Below are 22,724 nucleotides of genomic sequence, written 5' to 3'. Positions count from 1 at the left end.
TGTCTTGGAGTGAATGTGTTTGCGTGTATATGTTTGATATTTCAGACAATATGAATGAAGCACATGTAGCAGAAGTGAGTCGCTGAACACATTTCTGCATTTGAACTGTGTGGTCAGGCTTACTAAAAGGATAGGACTTCCAGGACCATTACGAGGGATGTAACCAAAATGCTAGACTCCAGTTTTAAATAAGCATGAATGTGCTGCAGCACACTACAGGCTGAAAGCTGTGACAAAGGCGTGCGTGCCCTCTACTGGCTAACTCATAACCTACAGGCAAATATAAGTCCACAATTAATTACCGTATTAGCCCGAATATAAGACGGTGTTTTTTGCATTGAAATAAGCCTGAGGGTGTCGTCTTATATTCGATGTTCAGACATTATACCCAGTCACGACGCTAGATGGCGCCAGATATCATTGAAGCGATGTTCTGTCATGACAGATCTCAGATACTCTCAAGTTGAACAGTTTGCATTATTTTATTGCAATGTTTTTCCTTATTCGGATTTGTTTCAAGACTACAGTTACAGTTAGACTTCACTTTGATGGTTAATGCAATTATTGCAATTTTGTTGGTTTATCACAATAGATTGGTTTATTTACATTTCAAAAACCAGAGTTCATTCATTTAGGAATGTGATTGCACTTTAGTTTACATATTTAAATGTTCAGATGTTAAGATTTGAATGAGGCAAAATAACATGCTTCTTCTCTCAAATATATTATTAGTTATAATCATTTGGTTCGGATGTACTGTAATTATTTTCTGTATAAAAATTAATTTGATGTTCAAAAAGTCTTTTTTCAAACTTGAGTCTTGAAAAAGAGGTGGTCGTCTTATAATCAGGTCCGTCTTATATTCGGGCCAATACTCTAATCAACCCTGATACAAAAAAAATGATGAATCAGGCGCCGATTATTGATGGCTACTGTTGGTTCATCCTACATATGTAGCGAACAAGTTTCAAGACGATCGGTTCACGAATAACGGAGGAGTAGGTCTTCAAAATTAGTGTTGACAAGAAGAACAACCACAACAACTAGTAGCGAGTGGCGACTTAACACGCCTTCAGCCTGTAAAAAAAAAAAAAAAAAAAAAAACACTTTATAACAGGATACCGTAGATTCAGTACATAGTCGATGATGTGTTGGCAATAGTATCCAAAATGTGAGGCAAAGGGTACGGTCAATAATGAAACGGTTTCAAAATATACTTTGTGTCGGTGTGGTGTGCTGTTCAACAACCTGGCAACAAAACAGAATGAGACATGAGGTTGAGTGCGCAAGGTAATTAGGGATAAGAAAGCACTGGTGAGGAAGGGCACAAACAGATGCAGGTAAGCACAAACAAGGGGGTGTAGCCAGGACACATGCACACACATGTACATACGCACATACAGAACGGCGTGCAATAATTATATCCCACCGGGGTTGTATTGGATTTATGGTCGTCATTATAGTCTTTCTATTTCTAGTGTGCAGAGCAGTGGGACAAGGTTATATTTGGAACGTGTTCATATTTTGTGCCAATGTAGGCCAAAAATCTGGTCTCGCTTGTCCCACCCCCATGCACACATACTACGCAACTCCCCATTACCTCAAGGTGTTCCCAAATTGTCTTGTTCTATGATTCAGACATAAGGCTAGATTTACAACCCCTGCAATTTGATGCCTATAAACTGCAGTTAGGCAAATACTGTATGCAATTGCAAAGCCATGTAAACAAATGCTTTGAAAATGAGTTTTGCACATGAGCTATTCAAAAACTATGTGAAAAGCGTCTGGAGTCAGGAGAAAACTCATTGCCCAATTAGTGTAGTTATACATTAATGTTATGTCTTTACTGGGCAGTAGAAAGCACCGGAAGAGCGAGATTCAAAGAAAAGTTACAAGTTAGCAGGGTTATATAAAATGCAGAAATTACGCAATGTGCATTAGTGCTGCAATGATTAATCGATTAACTTGAGTCATCCGATTAAAAAAAAAGCATCGAATCAAATTTTGCTGCTTTGGGGATTGGTTTCATTAGAGTGGTGTTGTAATGGTTTGTTTTGAAAGTGTTTGCATTTAGTTTTATTGATTTGGTTGGATATACTTCCCTCTAGTGGCAACAGTGAATAAGAAATAACTCATTTAACATGGTTGAATCTGCTCCTTGTTAAGACCAACATAAGGTAAGTTTTTGTTTAAGCTAATGTTTTTTTTTATGCATTAGTAATTTAGTTTAAAGTATATTTAGCAGTGTTTTGTGTGTGTTTGAACGGTTTGTTTAAGAGCAATGTAAAAAAAAATTAATTAATTTAAAAAAAGCTGGTGGATTTTGCCATGCAAGTTAGCCAATTGTTCTTTTCTTGTACTTAAATCCTCATTTTTATGCTGTTTGAGGCTAAGCTCAGGTATTTTAATTTATTTTTAAATGCATTGATTGCTCTTGTGAGATAAAAGTACAATTCTGCATAGTTTGAATAAGCACTCAGGAATTTTTATTTTGTATTTGCATTTTGAAAGCGCAATCTTAGCCTTTGTTTTAAATCTCCTAAATCCTATTCTGCAACGCATTAAATGTTCCTAATCTGATTTCTCGATTATTTGCACTAACTAACTGATGGATTATTTGATTACTTAAATAATCGAAAGCTGCAGCCCTAATGTGCATCATGATGTGCACTCTGTGCGTTACAACGTTACAGCCCTGTAGTCTCGTGCATGTAAACACATAATTAGAAGTTTCTTTAAAAAAAAAAAAATGACCTCAACTAAATATTGTTTATACGCAAATATGTTAACATGTATTTTTGAAATAAGATATCACATGTAGCTGTTTGCTCAGTGGCTATAATGTATACGCAATTATTTGTCATTCATTTCAACTGGCTATAATTGCTGAAATGTTATGGGTTATAGTGCTACCTGCTGCATTGGCAATTTTCTGAGAGCATACACATTTTAATGAGATGTTTTTTGAAAATTGTTCAGTGTGGATCTTTTTTTTTAACAGCTGTTAGGAAAATCTCTCATTATACCCATCCTAATTGCTGGGGCTCTTCTAAATACGTGTTCAAGAAAGATGTTGAACTTTAACAGGTCCTGCAAAATAGCTAATGAAAAGGTTTTTTTCTCTCCTTTGACTGAGAAAAAGAGGAATGCTTGCTCAACTGTGCAATTGCCCATGCTTCACTTGCCATCATTTCACGTTTATCTTGGACAAGTTGCTACCACAGTGGATTGACTGGGGCTTGAATGCAACTCTAGTGAATGTGTTCATTTTTGGACGAGTTGATTTTGACCTATTTAGGAATCATTTTTTAAAATTTAAAGAGCAATAAATAAAGTGCTAAACTGTAGATTTGCAAAAGCCTCTTTCTTGGGTGGTCATCATATTTGGCAAAGGGAAAAATATGATGTCAACACAAAAAAGGAGGAACTGAAATATGTTGTGTCATGAAAAATAAAAAAACATCATGACACTACCATTTTCTTTTTTTTTTTTTTTTAATGTGTGAGAACACTGCAGGTATCAAGTAGCGACTGTAATGAGAATGCTTTAAAAGATGAAAATAATGTCATGTCATGGTAGTTTTTTGAGGTTATTGTGACTGAATCTTTATCTCGCGGTGTAAGAATGTTTTTAATGCAGGAAGAAACACCATTCTGCTCAAGACAAGCTGGCCTGAGGGAAAGTCTTGCAAAAGAAAAGTCTAGATAAATGAAGAAAACACTTGTGAGTGGGTTATCCAGATGGATGTATGGCCATCGGCACAACAAAGAAACTTAACCACAGGAGATGCTTTGTTTTTTAGAGCGATGACCCAGCTGTGCATGCAGAGATAAGGTGTTCACACAACATTGCACTGCATTTTTTTAAGGGGTAATAACCACTAATCTTGTGTTTGAAATAACAAAATTTAAGATTGTTGCTGCCTAAAAGTGTGATTATCATACTCTGTAGTATGTACCGGTAAGTGGATTTACACTAAAGCCGAATGTTGACTAAGAATAAATGCTTTATCCCAATAGATTTATTTCCCCCTGGAGAAATAACAAGTGGCAATTTTCAGTAGGTGATTAGATGCTTTATTATTATCACCGGGTATCCTCCTAGGGCCCTGGCGCGCGTCGCCGGCTGAGAGCTGGCGGTTCGGCGGGGTGTCCCCTTCTCCAGGTGGGGATCCTGTCCTACCCCGGGCCTAGCGGGCCCTGGGGGGCCTGCGGTGTGCCGTGTCGGTTGGTGGTGGGCGGGCGGTGGTGGGGGCGGTGGCACATTCCCTCATCCGTTCCCTGAAGGTGGGTTAATGGGAGCATGAATTGTCCGGGGGACCATCCTAGGTCCCCGAGGGGGATAGCGGTGGCTCACCCACCCAATTGGCTGTGGAGCTGCCATGGCTCTGGGAGGCCCCCTGCGTTGCATTTCCACTTGTCTGCAGGACTATCACACGTTTGATGGGATTCACGCATGACTGGTTGCAATTAGATACAGTCAAGTAGAGAGATTGTCGGAGCCAGGATTAGCAATCAGGCAGCATAGAATAGGATGTCAACATACCCACACAAACATGTGATTCACCTAATACTGGGTTCCACACCTCACATTGCTGATTTGCGTACACTCCACCCTGGCTAATCACATCTCTTTTTGACTCAACCCCTCTCATCTTTCTCCTTGGGTCATCAGGCCCCCCACATGGTGTCCACTGGAAATACATTAACTAACAATAGCACCACTATATTCATAGGTAGTGCAGGCGTTTAATGTATTTCTAGTTGTTGTTTGTTCTTCTCTTCTGTCTCTTTCTCTCCTCTTCTGTTTTCCTTTCTGTCCCCCCATAAACCCTTCCTGCTCGCTGCTTTCTCCTAATAAACGACACACAATGAATAATCACAATAGGAGTATATAATACTCCCATCATGTGATACATTAAAACTATTCAAATCATAAGGACACTCAGATTCCCATTCTCTGTGTCAAAGCAGCTGAACAGGACAGGCTAAAATATATATGGCGGAAAACACTCAGGTGACATGATGTTCCGCTTTGAGACCCCCAATTTGGCCAAATTTCAAAATTGCCCTATCTGCATGTGTGATACATCATTGGAAAGCTTAAAATCTCAATTTTTGGGGGCAACAAAAAATTTTCTTTTTTAAACAGCAAAACCCTAATTGGAGGCGAGAGCACGCAAGAGCAGAATTAAAGACGCCACGATTTAAACGAGATATTATTGTGTACTTATCTTGTTTCGATCCAAAAACTAACCGAACACCGCGTGTCAAGACACAGCTGTGAATGGCCACAGTCGGATTTTTTTTTTTTTTTTTTTTTTTTATGGGTGAAACATGGTGATACAACAAGAGTGCAGGATGCAGAAATCACAGACAACAAGGAGTGGTTGAGATTTTCTTTTTCATATAGTTACCCTTTTAAACGTTATTTTTCAATTTTTTTTGTTTGGATCGATTTTTTATCATCTAACATATCGGGGAAAATGCGACAGTAACAAAAAAAAAAATACAATTAAGTGATAGTTATGAGGTAGATATCCGTGACTTTTTTACAGATGCCAAATTTTTTATTGTGACGTAATTCGTTTAAAAGTTTAAAATATGCGAGTAAATAATTTTTTTAAAGTCGTTTTTTTTTTTAACTAAATATTAGACATCAATTAATGATTCTAAGCTAAAAATGACAGACATTTCGAATAATAGATATAATTACTTTATGGCTAGGTTGAATCAAAAGCGGTTGCGCGACGTCTGTAAACGGGGGTTTTCAGGGTAAAACGGACTTATTAAAAATAGTTCGGAGGCTTAGTGTGCCATAAATCTGCTATGGCAGCATATAGACATATTGTTCTATCAAACACAACAGTTCTTTTGGCTTAAAATACAGCAGTTTGTTTTCAAGAGGGGTGCAAGAGCAGAAACTGCTTTTTCAGTCATGTCTGTGTTTTCCGCCAAATAATTTTAATATTATAATCATTCATTTAAAACATGACACTATTGCTTCACTGCAGGGCTTCAACCAAGAGAGATTTAGTCGTGTGAGTCACACCCTAATGACGCTTAAAAGCCAGTTAGGCCTTTCGGCCCCTTTGGCAGACTCTGGAGGAAGTGGAAGGACAGAGAAACGTGCAACATGAAGTTCAGAGTGTAATAAAAGGCTTTCAGCATTTGTCAATCTAGTTAGTGTGGACATTAGCCCATCTCAACTGGGATCATTGGCCCAAGATTTGCTAAAAGGTCTTCATTATGCTGTAAACTAAGAGATGTTGCCTGATGTCACAAGAGGTTTTTATGAATGTACCCATGTTCAACATACAAATGTAAACAGACCACTTGAAGTCTTAGAGACAGAACAGTGTCACTCAAGGTGGCTCTAGTAGGAACACAGAAATAGACTTGCAAAATCTAATGACATTTTGCAGTGGCGCTTCCCAGGTGTGCACTTAATGTAAAAATTTGGGGTGCTACATTCAAACTAAAAGCCACAATTTCAGTATACCGTTATACTATTGTACTAAACTGGCCAATAGAAAGCTTTCTTAAAGACTTAAATGGACGGACACCTTTATCATGTGCATCCCGACAGAAATAATCTTGTTCAATGAATTGAAAAAACACAAAATTTCATTTTTCTGATGCAGATGCAGAAGCGGTGTCATGTTTTTGTGTTTAAAAATGAATTTCTCCACCATCAGAGCTCTAAGAAATTTGACTACTTGAGTAACGGTGTTTCACATGAAGATAGTTTATACTAGGTGTCGTCTGTCCTTTCAAGGGAATGTCTACTGATTAGGAGTCGGAACCTCTTGGTACCTCACGATACGATACGATTTGCGATACAAGGCTCAAGATAATGATCTGACGCTATGGCGATACAACAATTATCGATACATTCGTATGGAAATCATTCTAGGATATTTTGCAAACAACTAATAAACAGAAAAACAAACTTCTGTTTTAAAATAGAATGAGATTATCACTAATAGACGTCCAATCCATTTGAACCACTTCAAACGGATTGAACGTCTATGGCCGTCAGTGGCAACCAATGCCAGGCAATGAGGTAATTTTGGGCCATTTAAGATTATTTACCTTTTGATTTTCAGTTACTTCCTGTAGATTTTGGGGTGTTTTTTGGGTCACTTCTTGTTTATTTTGAGTTACCGGACAGGAAATGACCTGGGAATCACCCAAATGAATAGGCAGTGACTCAAACTGTAAATGCCCTAAAATGAACAGCAAGTGCTGCGAATAATGCTCTAGTTTCGAATGAACAAACGTTCCCAGTCTAAATGGATTGGGTGTCGAGCACCGTCAATGGCAGCCTTAGAGTTAACTGAGACACTATTATGGTGGAAGATTTCATTAGCAACTTGTTGGTTCCTTTTTTTTTTTTTTTAAACATTGACTTCTTTTTAAAATGATATCTCGAATCTTGGTAGGAGCATATCGATAACCTTTTGGGATACAAAGTATCACGATATATCACCATTTCGATATTTTGTCACACCCCTACTACTGATACTGTACAGTTTGGTTTATTGTTTTACGTTTTTACTAAGGGGCAGTTTACATGGCGACTCTGCGACACAAAGACGCAATGACTGAGTTGCGGACTCGCCTCGCGTGCATATGGTGTCGGCGAAGACGAAAAATTCTGAATCCTGCTTCCAAAGTGGAAGAATCCGATTTCGAGGGTCGCAGCGCGTTCATATGAATGAAAACCGCCTTCGCTTCGATGACGTAGGCACTCGCACCCGCACCCGTACGTCACTTTGGGCATGCGCAGTCTCAGCTACTAAACAGTCACAACAACAAACATGGCGGAACTTTGGCTTGTCCTTTGTGTAGTGCGCCAAATGTTTGCGTTGTTGTACCTTTTGAGGCAGCTTTATAATCCAAAGTGGCGCGTAGTAAAAGTTCTACTTCCTCATCCATCCAAACCAAAAAACGCGTGGCAGTGGTTGCCATGGCTATCAGTGTGCGGATATGCTGTTTCCGGTCTGTGGAGGTTGTTGTCAAGGAAGTGCGTCATTGGCTGCCCCCTTGTAAAACTACACTGCCCACTAGGGCCTGGCATTAATACTACATCGTTTTCACGCGAAATTGCGACATCGTTCGAATGGAAACGGAAACATGGAACCATATAGATGCTAATGTGAAATTTTTCGTCTTCTCGGAGAGTCCCCGTGTAAACTGCCCCTAATAGTAGCAGTTGTTAAAATTTACAGAATACTGGCAGTGGGATGGCTAATAAATGTAATTTAATTTTAATAAAGGGTTGAAAATAATATATGCCTGGAAATCTGAGAATGGCGGACGCTCAGGATTCAAGCGGGGAAAGCGGCACAAAGCCAAAAAAAGCGCACCAGAGTGACCAAAGCTTGGATTTATTTCAACGAAACAAAGGAGGGTACACTATCGTATGCCAAGCTTGCATACCACGGCAGCATGTCGCTGTGAATGAACACCTGAAGCGCCGTCACCAAGGTATAATTTTAGAAGACGACAGGAGAGAACAAGCTGGCAGATCCATAGTCCATATAACAGTTTTTTTAATTGAAGTTGCCTTTATGTGGGTCGTACGACAGAGTATTAGGGGCTAATGTCGGGCTAATGTAGCTGAATAAGCAGCTATGTACTTTACATAGCGCGTTGCCGCCTCCATTAAAATCAATATTTAAAACATTTTGTGTTTTAGAATCGGTTTTACAAATAAGGAAATCCTTATTATTATGCTTCATCTACTTCAAATTATAATCAATAGAAGAATTTATACTAATGTTTTGTCGTAGCTCCCAGGGAAGTTACATGTATGTAAAGTGGGTAGCGGCTCACAGTTACGTTACACCAACGTAATAATGCGACTTTTGTTCTCGTAGCAACATTATGACTTCAATGTTGTTCTTTTTTTTTGTTTGTTTGTTTTGTTTTTTTGTCCCTAATATTCAATTGTAGCATCGTATTAACGTGCGTCATTAAGTTTTTTTCACGTACTTCACTCTAGCAATACGTGACATTTATTTATCTACTCTGTTAATGCTCACTCTAAGAACAAGCACAAAAAGAGAAAGTAAGAATTGTTTTGAATCCTTTTGGAAACGTGAAGTCACAGTGTTCTGAATCTTTTTACGTCCCATTTTTTTGCAGTAGTTAATGCCATCAGCATTTGACTTGATTGTTTATTTGTGATTTATTATTTTTATTTGGATGTTTATTTGTAATTTATTAAAGTCAACTAATCGTTAAAAAAGTCTGCAGACTAATCGGGAGAAAGACAATCATTTGGGACAGCCCTAATGTAATTTTGTTTAGGCATAGGACAGCTGCGAGTCCGGTGTTTCTGCGTGTGCGTTCCAACTGGTAGATCAAATTCATATGGCTCAAGCCAGGTTTCTTGTACGTCATTGTTATCACTGAGTGGAAGCTCTTGTGGAGTAAAGCTCTGACGTCTCATTGAGCTGTCACTTTGATGACAGCCTGAGAAGTGGCCTTCTTGTATGAGATGAATAAATCATAGAAGTGGAGGCGATCCTACGATGAACACATAGATGCAGAGAGAAGGAAAATAAGACACCGTGTGACTGATGGCTCCATTCAAACATTGTAATTGTGGATCCAAGCTTTGGGAGGATGTCAAGGCTTGGTTGAAGGATGGTCTTACCATTTTATCCATCTAACATGAGAGGCTAGGGCCATTATACAGCACAAAGCTTGCAAATGCAGAGCAGGTAATGTGATTAACCTCACTGCTGCTTCAAAGTGGTTGTCAACACGTCGCATCCGTCCGCCCTTTGGAAAATGGACAAAGGCACCCTGTACCACTCACAATAGCAGATAATTTTTTCAGGGTAGTATTTCCTCCCACAAATGGAACTGCTAACACAATTTTTGGTTCTTTATGTTTTGAAAACTAAATAATTGTATCAGGGTCTCCCTAAAATTCCAATTTTCCGTTGCTATGTTAGGCTGACCTCATCATAGCAACCTGCATCGGATTGCATCGGTTTCTGAATAATTTTAGGTCTGAATTGGTGTATTTGCAAATACAGTGTTACCTCGACATACGATTGCATCAACACACGATCTTTTTGACATCCGATGTAAAATCTCGCCATTTGTTTCTATATCCGATGACATGCTCGATATATGACGATTTATGACAGCGCAGCAGTTTCTTTGTTTTGTCTGCGGATTTTCTTGTGAGAGAATTCAACACTGGTTCCAAGAAGGTTAGTGCAGTTGAGGAAACAAGGAAAAGGTGACGATTACCATAGTAATGAAGATTGAAACGAAAGAAAAATGAGCATGGTCTGTGCATCCGTGAACTGGCTTGAAAATACGGCTGTAGAATGTCGATCACGACGGTCCTTCTCCGACCTCCGTTCGCCAGTCTTTATATGTTAAGGTGACAATTATTTAGGGCTGTCCCGACTAGTCGACGTCATCGATGACGTAAATGCGTCGATGAGCACAACATCCCGTCGACGGTTAATGAAGGGTTAAAAAAATATATATGCGTGGAAAGTTGAGAATGTCAGACGCTTGGTATGCAAGTGGGGAAAGCGGCACAAAGCCAAAAAAGCGCACTAGAGTGGCCTAAACATCGATTGACTGTATTTCGACGAAACAAAGGAGGGTACACTGTTGTGTCCTGTCCCTTCAATGCCAAGCTTGCATACCAGGCTGCACGTGTGCTGTGAATGAACACCTAAAGCACCGTCACCCAGTTGTAATTTTACAAGGTGTCAGGAGACAACAAGCTGGCAGATCGTAAGTCCATCTAACTAACTAACGATATGTTTTATTGAAGATGCAAAGCCTGTCGGGATATGCAATGAGTCCATTTATCGCACGGTAAATAAAAATGAGGGCGGTAATTTTCGCGGCTGCGTTTTATCGCTGCGTACATGCGTGCCTGCGTGCATACATTTGTGCGCGCGTGTCGATGGCATATGAGACTCCTGTTCCTTTCACAGATGTTTATTGGTCAACACGCCATAGAATTAAAGTTCAGACATACAAAATAAGAAACGCATCTATGTTAAACACTGTAAACGTTAGCATTGCTACATTGAGGCTAATGGGGAAAAAAGACAACCTACTTCAGCCTGCTATAAAACATTGTCACTCCTCTCCAAAACACAAACTTGCAGTTAAAAGATGACACTTCAAACATGAAAAATCGTTGGTTAACAGCATTATCAAACGAAAAAATGAAGAAGAAAAAAATCTATTACTGACACTACGTGCAATGAATAAAAGTGCTTTTTTTTTTGCAGAGTGTAAAGCTTAGGTTTAGCGAACGTACTTCCGGTGAACATTTCGAAATAAAAGCATGTCATGTTCGCATATAAATAACGATTTCTGTAGTTAATCCCACATACTACAGAATTCATATTCTACACTAAGAATTGCTTTAAAATGACACCCTTCATGAAAATTAATATTGGCAATTAATATGTATTATAATTATTATAATACTATTATATATAGTAGTATACTATAATATTAATGCTAGATATATATTTTTTTTAAGAATTGTTTTGAATCATGTTGTAAAGTTCTGAATCTGTTAAATTCCATTCTTTTGCACTAGTTAATGCTATCAGCGTTTGACCTCATTGTTTATTTGTAATTTATTATTGTTATCTATGTGTTTATTTGTACTTCAACAAAAAATTTGTGTTCTAAAATGTTTTTTGTGAATTAACAAGCGTCCACAAAAATGTCATTGCTAAGTTAGTTAAAAAAAATAAAAATGAATAAATAGATTAGTCGACTAGTCTTAAAAATAGTCGGCTGACTAATCGATAGAAAATTAGTCGTTTGGGACAGGCCTACAATTATTATTGTGGTAACATCGCCAAAGAAATCAAAGAATCCAATTATTACAGGAATTATTAGTATTATTATAGTTTTATTCCAATTTTTATTTATAATTTATTTGTTTTGCTATGTGTAGTCGCCATTTGTAATAGTACAAACAGTATTTATTAAAGATTTAGTGTAGGTTTTTGGGCTGTGGAACGATTTACTGGAAATATAATGTATTCTTATGGGAAAATCCTGCTCGATATACGACCATTTCGACTTACAAACAAGGTCCTGGAACGAATTAACATTGTATATAGAGGTACCACTGTACCAATTGGAAAAGATGCAGGAGGTCCACTGTACAATATGTTCAGGAGAACATTGTGAAGACATTCAGTGGCTCCTTGTTTTCTCATTAATCTATTGTTGTTGAAGCCTTGGTTCATAACTCTTCATTCACAGGGGTGGCGCAGGTGGTATGTGATCATCCATTGATTGAAGGCTCCAATCCAGCTCCCACTTGTGTACATTGGCATTGTTTCTTTGGGCAATACACTTTATCCTACTTGCCTGTGTGAAATTAATGTGGGAACAAGTAGTTGATGGTGGTCAGAAGGGTCAATGGATCATTTTGGCTGGCTCCCTTCTGTCAGACTACCCAAGGGTAGCTATGGCTAGGATAATAGCTCAACACCATCTAGTGTGGAGTAAAAGAATAATGCAATGTAAATCGTCATTGAGTGTCCTGAAAAGCTCTGTATAAATCCAGTGGATTAATATTGATAACTGTGTTTCCTCACATTTTCTCTCACAGTAGCTTGTTTGCAAATGGACTAGGGAAACATAACCAATTAATCGCTTTCTCTGCTCTTTGAAAAACAACTGGCCACTAAAGCCATAAACAGAATGTGGTTTCATGAGTTGACATTGCATGGGTACGAGGACCAATCCAATTAATCGCTTTCTCTGCTCTTGGAAAAACAACCGGCCACTAAATACATAAACAGAATGTGGTTTCATGTGTTGACATTGCTAGCCACACAGATGCACACTTTTAATGAGTGTGTGTGAAGTGTGGCAGTTGACTGAACATTACTGTCTACCAAAGAGGACCAATTATTTTTACACTCTGTTGATGTGATGATGTCACTTGTCTCTGGTGATGGCACGTCTCACGACACTGTGACATGGATTTCCAGTTTGAGAACTCGGAGCAGTGTTCTTACAAGTCACGCAAAAGACACAGCATATCAAGCTCTGAGTGTGTTTGCGTTAATTTAAAAAATTGGCATATGGTACTTTATTCTTTATCTAATCCTCTTCAGAAAATTGGTTGTTAGTAATTGTGAATCCATTTTAATTTCTAAATGGTGAAAGGTAGCTTATGCTACAGCGTAATATGGGAAAAACAGTGTTGTTCATGGCAGCCATTTTAGCTTTATTATTTGTTTATTTATTTATAGCTTCTTTTATTTATTGTTTATGGTCGTTTGGTAATATTTTAGTCATATCGAAATGTGAGAGTATTAATCCAGTTTTAGTCAAAACAGGTTTAGTCTAGTTTTTGCCTATCATGTCTGGGCCATGGTGCAGTTGGTAACTGGAGTTGTCCTAGGTTAGGTAATGTTCTGGGTCTGTGGTTCGATTCCAGGCTACGACTGCCCACTGTCGAAGGGCAAGGAACTGAAGGAGGAGGAGAAAAAAAGGGTGAAGTTGGAGCTTAACTCATTTGCTCCCAAAAACATATAAATGCGTTCTATTTTTAATTGTTTCAGTGTCCCAAAGACGTATTTATATGTCTTCTACGTTTTGTTGTTGTTGTTTTTTTTTCATAAAAGACATCTCTGGGTCCTGATTCAACTGAGCTCCAAAGCACAAAGCTGAAAATCCAATTTAAAGCAATAAAACTGGCCACTGGAGGGCAGTAGCGCATTTGGTAAGACCCGCAACCCAATTCAATGGCAACGAACGGCCGGGCCGCACGGTCGGAGCGCCGGCGGAATGATGCCAGGCGGCGGACGACCGAGCAGAAAAAACGAGGGGACGCCCGGGATGCCAGGTGCTGGACGACAGAGCAGAATGACCGGTACCACCAGTGCAGTGGAAGATGCAGTCCGTGCTGCTCGCCAAGCAGACCCCGCAGAGACTAAAAAAAAAATCCATATTTATGAGACAGGCAGCGATGAGGGAAAAGTTTACCCGGCTGTTGCGGCAACAACAGCGTCACCTCTGCAAAACAGCATCATCTCTCAGTTAGTAATGTGTAAATAAATTGTTACTTTGCTATCAAAAGCTCTGTTTGTCTTGTTCTTTATAATATTTTGTAAAAGGAAAACATTATTCAGATGTTTGAGATGTAACTAAAGCAAAAAAGTCAAAGTGTTAAAGTCAAAGTTATGTTTGAAATTTATGCTTTCACAAAAAGCTCAATTTCTCTGTTTTTTCATCATAAATTAGAAAATTGCTCAAACTAAGCTATTTTCCAATGCTGATTTCTAAACTTTACTTTTTTTCCTGCTGAAATAAGAGAGTCTAATCTTTCTTTTGGTGGGTTCCATGTTTATTTAGCAATAGAACTCAATTTTCTGTGGGCCTTGCAAAATCAGTCAAAATCCAGTAAAACGGCCGGGAGCGAAGGGCCTTGCTCTGGTGAAAATGGCTGGGAGTGAATGAGTTAATAATGGTGGAGGTACAATTGTTTTTTGTACTGATTTGATGGTGTGAATTATTAGTTTAAAAATTCAATAAAAGTACTAGGGTGGGGGGGACTTCCTAGAGGAAGAATTATAGGATATTTGACTCAATTTTTAGGTGTCACTATATTAGTGCATAATTACTAGTGATTATTATATGTATTTTGGAGGTAATATTTGGAGTCGCTGAGTTATTTGAAAGTCAATAGGTGAGAAAGTTTTTTATTTTTTTTATGTTTCAGCCTCTTGACATCATCAAGTCCAACTTCATCCAAAGTTGTTTTGTTTTGTTATTTTTAACGATTTATTACTGGATTAAGATGTATGTTTAATTCGTCACCCCTCCCAGATGATTCACACATTAGCTGACAGGTTGATCATGTGGCCGAAAATGTGTGAGTAAATGCTGGTTCATTATAATTCTGGGCGTATACGTTAATGACTGTATACGATTTTTGTTGAATTTATCGACTGCCTGTAACCTGTTCTATATGATGTCAAGAGTACTGTTTTGTTAAAGTTGAGGTTCTATGTTTGTTAGTGAGAAATTTGTATCCAGATTTTGGCAAGTTTGACATGCTTTTATGAAGATCATGGATGGAGGTATTAGCTGTGTACAGAATGTCACATCAAAGGTGAATGTGTGGAGTTGTTTAGCATAAATTGGGTATAATTGGTGCATGTGTATATGTGCATGCTAGTATTCTCTAAGTAATGTTATCTTTTTGTCTCAACAGTCAGTACTGTGGGGGAGGTTCAATGTGTCAAATACAGTATGTTAAGTATGAGTTCATCAAAGACTGGAAATATTACTGAGTCATGACAGTGGTTAGAACTTCAGGTCATTTTTAGACCACCCGGTGGGAGGGCTCAAAGTCTCACTACTTCTTCTTCTTTAGGACGCGAAGTAAAATGGCAACTCCTCTGTTAATCGTGGACGGGTCGGAATGAAATTGTGTTGGTACGGTGCCTATCATTAGTATTCACCCCCTTGGATGTTTTCCCCTTTTATTGCATTCATAAACCATTATGGTCAAAACAATCTGGCATGTTTAACACAAAAACTTATTGGAAAAAAAAGTTTTTAATGTCAAAGTGAAAACAGATTTCTACAAAGTAAATAAATAAAATATGTAAATGAAAAAAAATGGTTTGCATAATTATCCATCTCCTTCAATTCAGTATTTTGTAGATGCACCTTTGGCTGCTGTGCAATCACAGCAGTGAATCTGTGTGGATAAGTGTAAGTCAGTATTGCACATTTGCCCACCGCAACTTCGCTCCATTCTTCTTTGCAAAACTGCTGAAGCTCTGTCAGGTTGTGCGGATATCGGGCATAAACAGTCCTTTTCAAGTCCAGCAACAAATTCTCTATAGGATTCAGCTCTGGGCTTTGACTCGGCCACTCCAGAATATTTACCCGGTTCTCTGTTTAACCATTCCTGCATAGCTTTTGTAGTATGCTTTGGATCATTGTTTAGCTGGAAAATAAATATTCTCCCAAGCCATTGTTCTCTTGTAGACTGAAGAAGATTGTCCCGCAGGATTTCACAATCCTGGGGGACAATCTTCTTAAAAATGAACCAGGTACAGTAAATGTTGTGAAGTGGCTGAGTCAAAGCCCAGAGCTCATTCCTATAGAGAATTTGTGGCTGGACTTGAAAAGGGATGTTAATGCCCGATACCCGCACAACCTGACAGAGCTTGAGCAGTATTGCAAAGAATGCTGTTTATTCTATATTTATTCTGTATATTCTAGGGATGTACTGTATATGTATTGATACTTGGAGCTCGATCATTTTTTTGTTTTGTTTTGTCTCAGGGTTGATTAGTTACATTAAATGTTTTGTGGACTTATTGGTGCCTGAAGATGCGGAGTCAACCAGAATAGGGCTTGTACGCTCATTAGGTGTGTTCATCATGTCTCTGAGCTGGTGAGACATCTAAGGAGCAGTCTTAGTTGATTCAAACTTCTATTTCATTAATCAGACTTATCAATGTAGAAATTGTGTACAGGTGAAAGCTGGGAAAAGTGTTTTTCTGCCTGAAAATAATAATGTTAATAATGTGAGGCTATATTCCAAGGGCGTACGTTTGGTCTCAACATCGGTAAGGATGCTATTACAGCATAACCTGCATGTACACTTTTTGCTGGGGACGGGACATTAATAAGACCAAACAGATTGGATACATTTCTCAAAAATACCTGGTTACTTCATAAAAATGAAAAAAGTTAAAATTATTTTCATAGGGAGAAAGTCGTTTTTCAAAATGCTTCCTTCATTTCAAGGAAATTTACAGTGGTTGTGTTTTTGTGTTTTCTTGGTGGGGGCTGGGGGTTAAAAATGTGCATAGGCTGCAAATATACTTTTTAAAAATGATGTAGAAAATACATACATTTTAATTAATGAACAAATGCACAAAATGCACAGTTGAATTAAAGTTGACAGTAGAAAACAATGTTTCTACAATGCGGCGATGCATCCCAATGCGGGGCATGGACGATCCGATTTGATGCGGGCAACAAGCCGAATCGATTCAGCGCATTTTAAAATATATGAGTACGTTCAAAAATCTTCCCTGCGCAATTCCGGTGATGCAACGGATTTGGTTTCCCCATTTGTATTATTATTCTCATGTTTCATTTTTTACACACTGCATAACTCTGGTCAAGGTTCCCACCAACCTCTAGAAGCCAAAATGTCTCCAGATGTCTGCTTTCAATGTCTTAGGTGCATCAATAATTTTTCTCGCTCCCTCTTTCTCCGCTTCAGCCATTGTTATGTTATGTCCTATCTCTTAGAGGTTAGATCTTGTGCCCGAATCCGAACGGATCTGGCCCAAAATGTTAAGCATTCATGTTCGGGTTGGGTCGGGTCAGGCTGCCGCGCCGGACTAATATTATTTTTTTTTTTTTTAAATGGGATAAAACCGAGAGCAGGCTCTCTGTATTGTGCATTTGCTTGTGCACACACATGAACGCAGTGGCTCCGCCCGCTTTTTCTTCTTCTCCTCCACTGTGGCGCTTGCGATTCGTTACGAAATACACTTTTATTTATGCACACAAAGGCAACACAAATGTGATCCTTTTGAATCTTCTCCTCTGTGTGTCTGCAAAATCGCATGTTTTTTTTTTTAATATTAAACTTTCCCAGCGTTATTTCGTTGTGTAAATGCTCTTACAATGATCATAAAACTATGTAGACTACTTAAACATTAAGAAAACTTGTGTTTTTTTCTGCCAACTCGAAGAAATGAAAATAAATTGCTGCTGCTGCGTTTTTTTTTTTTTTTCGGGCTTCAATACCAGCGGGCCGTGTCGGGTCGGGCTGGATTTTTTAGGCCCGATCTAACCTCTACTATCTCTCTGCTCTCTCGATTGCAAAAAAAATGATATTTCCTCATGTTGAAACAGATTGTTATGGCTGCTAAAATGCTGCTGCACTTCATTTTAATTCATTATTTTTTATTGTTATGTGGTAGTTACTGATTGCATTTCTAAGTTGATTGCATATATATAGTGGGCTAGGCCTACATTTTACTTTTGTTCTACATTGCAGTTTAGTTGATGTTTTGTTTGCAACTGAACAGATCCCTGGATTGATATTGCGATAAAGATGCTGTTGCACTACAATATTTTCTTTGTCGTTTTCTTTAATATTTACTTGAATATTTTTATTGATGGGTCGTTGTGACTAAAATACAGTGACTGTTATTACTGATTTTGCACAGGAAAAGAGAAAGCCCTGGTCTCATTCAAAGCACAAATTAAATGCTGTGATCTGTTTTTTTTTTTAAAATATATATATCTGAAAGTATTTTCATTTGAGTTCAACCAGGAGTGACACAAGAGCCAATAAAAAGTTGTTTAATGTCTGACCGCTTGTGTTGCCTCATGATTCACGAAAAATATGCTTTGCTTTAGAATTTCAATGCATCGCAGGCTTTAAGGCATCGCGATGCATTGCCGAATCGAACCGAATCGAATTGTGACCCTCTCAATCGAATCGAAACGAATCGAATCGTGGCCCTCCAAATCATAATCGAATCGAATTGTGAGGGCAGTGCCGATGTACACCTCTAGAAAACATACAGGAAGACACTTCTAAGCAGCTCTCTACTTGAGTTTCACAAGTGAGCAAGTTCACACAGTTCAATATTATGCTAACTCTGATGCAGGTCGGACTTTCAGTAGCAAAATTAGTGGCATGTTCCACACCTCCACAACATTGACATATTTTTACAATACTTACAGTGGCTGCTGCTGGCCAAAAAAAAAACCTTCTAATATCCCTCCTCTTCAAAGGGGGCGGAGGAGGCGGCATATTGACATTAATTTCTGTCGGGATTGTGTGAAAGTGGGGGTTCTAGTCATCTGCCAATTAAATGTGTGTTTGAGGGGAAAAAAATAGACCGGCACATTCAGCAAGTAAAAAGGGGTGAACATACCGGTAAGTCTGAACATAATAAAAGTAATTCACTTAATAATGGTAGGGTCAATTCTATCCGAACAAAACAAGGGAAGACAATCTAAATTACCTTTATAGCTGAACTCATTGTAAAATTCAAATAAGGTTTCTTAAAAGTTGGTGGGGACAATTTGAGCATCCTGAAAAGTTTGTAATGTTATGTCCATACCGTCCCTATGCAAACCTCCGCCCTTGCTATATTCACACGGAAGGTCAATTCTGATTTCTTTGCCTGCATGTGACATGTATCTGATTTATTTTGTGCAGTAGAACAGTTCAACACCGATTTTTCCATATCCAACCTGGGATCATTCTTATGTGGATAAAAATTGGACGTTTTGTCCCACACCTCTGGAGTATGAACCCATTTCCGCAGGAATGCGACTCATGCATCATCAACAAGTAAAATATTTTACGAGTGTTCGACAAAACAAACAGCAGAAGCGGACAAGCAATGGCAAACAAATGCACAGAAAATACATTTTCCTAAGATAAAGCTATCAGGTCAAAATAAGGTTTGTTCTGGTACCATAAAATTCTCAAAAGTTACGATGAATGTGTGATAGCCTCATCCTACTTCGGTAAACACTGCTACACATGAAGACATGTTACAGTGTGCATGCGTGTGATGTCAGGGACGCATTACTCTAACACTGCAAGTCGCATGTCTTTGCAGGGCTGCACAAAAAAAAAAAAGAATTTATCAAAAAGTCCAATTTGTGCAACATGCCTTGCAGTGTGTACATTGTCGTAGTGTCATACAACTATATCATCATGACTCCCCTCATTTAAAAAAAAAAAATCCTTTTTAATATGTCACACACATTATACAAATGTAATCCTGAGTTCACATATACAATTTTATATCTACGTTCACACAGGCACATATGCATATACTGTATGTGGTTGTAATACTTATTTGTTTTTAATGTACGGATGTTTTCAAGCTACATTTTTACATCTCAGAACACATAATTCTCCAAGGCTGCAAAGGCACGCAGGGGTGATACTGAACAGACACTCTCACAGCTTTCAGTAAACAACTTCAAATAACATCCTCTCATCCTAATCCTCTCATATTTAGATTGATTTTTATATTGAAAATCTCACACTCACTAAGAGCCATAAGACCATATAAATTATTAACGGATTTGCCTTCATTAAACTCCATTTTTATGACTAATGTTATCTGTCAATTCCTGTCAAACCCATATCAGAAATGTACAAACGAATCATACCATGTAACCTCAAGTATTTTTCTAGAAGACTGTTGAAAAGCCTCTGCAGCCTTGACAATTAAAGCAATCTTTTTCTTCTCTCTCGTCCCCCCATGACCTTTTGTCCACTTTCTCTTTCTCACTACATCAAAAGAATGTTGCTGGCATGCCAACCGTAGTGTGCGGTGAAATGGGCTCAGAGGAGCGCACTTCAGTCATGTCGCAGAAGATCTCTTTATCACGCAGCAACAGCAGCTCCTCATCCAAACATGACAGTCGGCAGGTAAAACAACACTTCAATCATGCACATCTTCATATGTTGTCACCCTATGTTAGAGCACTGTGAAAAAAAACTACCTAATCTTAATACCGTAATTTTCAGACTATAAACCGCTACTTTTTCCACCCGTTTTGAATCCTGCGGCTTAGTCCATAGTCCGGTGTGGCTTATTTGCTGATTTATTTGTGTTAATGGGTGACATTTCAGTTGACACTGGCGTCATAAGACTGCCATAAGATCGTCATAATTATGAAATGACACTATCATGGCATTAATGAATGTTTATGACGGTTGTCATTTAGGTCAAATTATGTAACTAACTCCATTTATGTAAAGCTCTGATCTTTAACATCCATTCAAAAGTGAGATAATTTGCCGGATGACACAAAATGACATCTGTCATAAGCATTCATTAATGCTCATGGCAGTGTCATGTCATAGTTATGATGGTCTTATGACAGTCTTATGGTTAACTGAAGAAATAATTAGCAGAGAACATGAATTTTGATTGTAATTTACTGTAGCACTGCAATGCATGCTAGGAGACTTGTTGGACAAAAACAGTGTTGATAGCAGGTAGCAGCAGAGGTTGACTGTCTCCCCCAAGGAAGCAGTGATGGCCAAATGAAGCTTCTTGAAGCAATGAAGCTTTGCAGCCAATAGCATACCGCACGAATGCTATGTTTTGACCGCAAGGCTGCGTGACGTCACCATCTTAAACCGGAAGGGGGTCAACATAGAAGCGAGCTCGCATACAACCAATGCTAGTAATGCTTGTTTTCTGGCGGTAATGTTTGAAAAAAGAACATGCAGAGTAAACACTGCTGCTATGGAACTTGTAGAAACGACTCTAGACATTATGACCGTCCACATATGGAGGATGTTTTTTTTCCATATGTGTCCTGAAGCCAAAAAATCAGAAGGAAAAAATGTGAACGATGGATCAACTTGTGTAGACATCCAAAAGACCAGTTTAACGTCAGCAAAGTGAAGCCATTCACCTTCATATGTAGTAAACATTTTTTGGGGCCCATGGTACTACGGATAACAATCTTGATCGATAGCCAAAGAGGTAAGCCATTTTGATATTTTTACTTATTGTTTAGCTTGGCGTTTTGCTGTGCTGCTTCTGTCTGACAATGAATGAGCTGAAAAAAAATTAAATTTTATTTATATGTCACAACAGTCATTTAGGCCTATTTTTCTAAAATGCGGATATTTAAATAAATTAGCCATGTTTGGCCTTGGTCTTTTCGTAGTAAGCCGGTTCATGTCTACAGGTAGGCTCTAGATTATCAGCTTGACCTTTTCTGTTGTAATGAAACAACCTTAGTAGGGGTAAATGTCACTAAATTAATAGAATTAAGATTTTTTATTAATTAAAAAGTAAACGTGTTCATTGGCTGTCACTGAGTTGCATTTGCAATTGCTACACAAAAGTAGCAACAAGAAAAATTACCCCCCCAAGAAAGGTCAGAGACGTAAGACAACCAGAGGATATGATATATAAGAAAGGCAGGGCATGTGGTGGTAAAGGATAGCTTGTTGAAACAGGAGAATGTTATCGTCAATGGCAAAAAAGAAGAAAAGGTGTCAATAAAAAAGCTACCTCTGGATCAGGTCGGCTCTTTTTCCTGCCGTTTTAGGCTTCGAGACTCAAGCCATCTCTTTAACTGAACATTTGTATGTTGTTCCACATTTTTTACCAGTGAATTTGGCACCAGCGACATCATTTTTGGACAGAATTGGTCAGCTTCGCTCAGTAAACATCTCGTTGGTACACTATTTACACGCATCTAACATAAGGGACAAACGCAAATTTGACACACACACCCCCCCCCTAGCAACAGTTGCTAATGTCATGAATATTAATGAGCAAAGGTGACGTGTTACGTGCGGTACGCTACTGGTCCAAAGCTTCATGGGGTTTGGTCTTATGATGCCGCTGTCAAATAAAGTGTTACCGGTTAATATATCTTGGTTTAACTATCCCATGATAAAGTAAAGACAGCTGCAGTTTATATTCCAATGCGGCTTATCTATGAACACATGCCGTTTTCGTGTCAAATTTGGCGGTTGGCGGCTTATAGTCAAGTGTGCCTTATAGTCCAAAAATTTCAGTAAATTTACTAAGAAAATCCATGTGTCTGTCTGACATTCTGAATCTCTAGCATTGATATGCAGACCTCAATTTCCAGCTGGACAAATTTCTGCAGTTTCTACCCAGTCCTGTTATGTTTTAGCC

General features: G+C 38.5%; 1 protein-coding gene across 2 annotated transcripts in view; it reads left to right on the top strand.

Annotated features, from left to right (window-relative positions):
- osbpl3b (oxysterol binding protein-like 3b) overlaps window positions 1–22,724 on the top strand; it is an 86,708-nt gene that overhangs the window by 17,745 nt on the left and 46,239 nt on the right. For both annotated transcript variants that reach the window (XM_057834291.1, XM_057834290.1), the window contains exon 2: window positions 20,354–20,482. In XM_057834291.1, coding sequence (XP_057690274.1) covers window positions 20,366–20,482 — 117 coding nt within the window. In that variant the 5' untranslated portion in view covers window positions 20,354–20,365. The remainder of the gene's footprint in view (window positions 1–20,353; window positions 20,483–22,724) is intronic.

The sequence above is a fragment of the Corythoichthys intestinalis genome, chromosome 4, assembly GCF_030265065.1.
Source record: "Corythoichthys intestinalis isolate RoL2023-P3 chromosome 4, ASM3026506v1, whole genome shotgun sequence".
NCBI lineage: Eukaryota > Metazoa > Chordata > Actinopteri > Syngnathiformes > Syngnathidae > Corythoichthys > Corythoichthys intestinalis.
The sequence above is the reverse complement of the archived record's forward strand: the minus strand, read 5'-3'. Positions and strand labels throughout refer to the sequence as shown.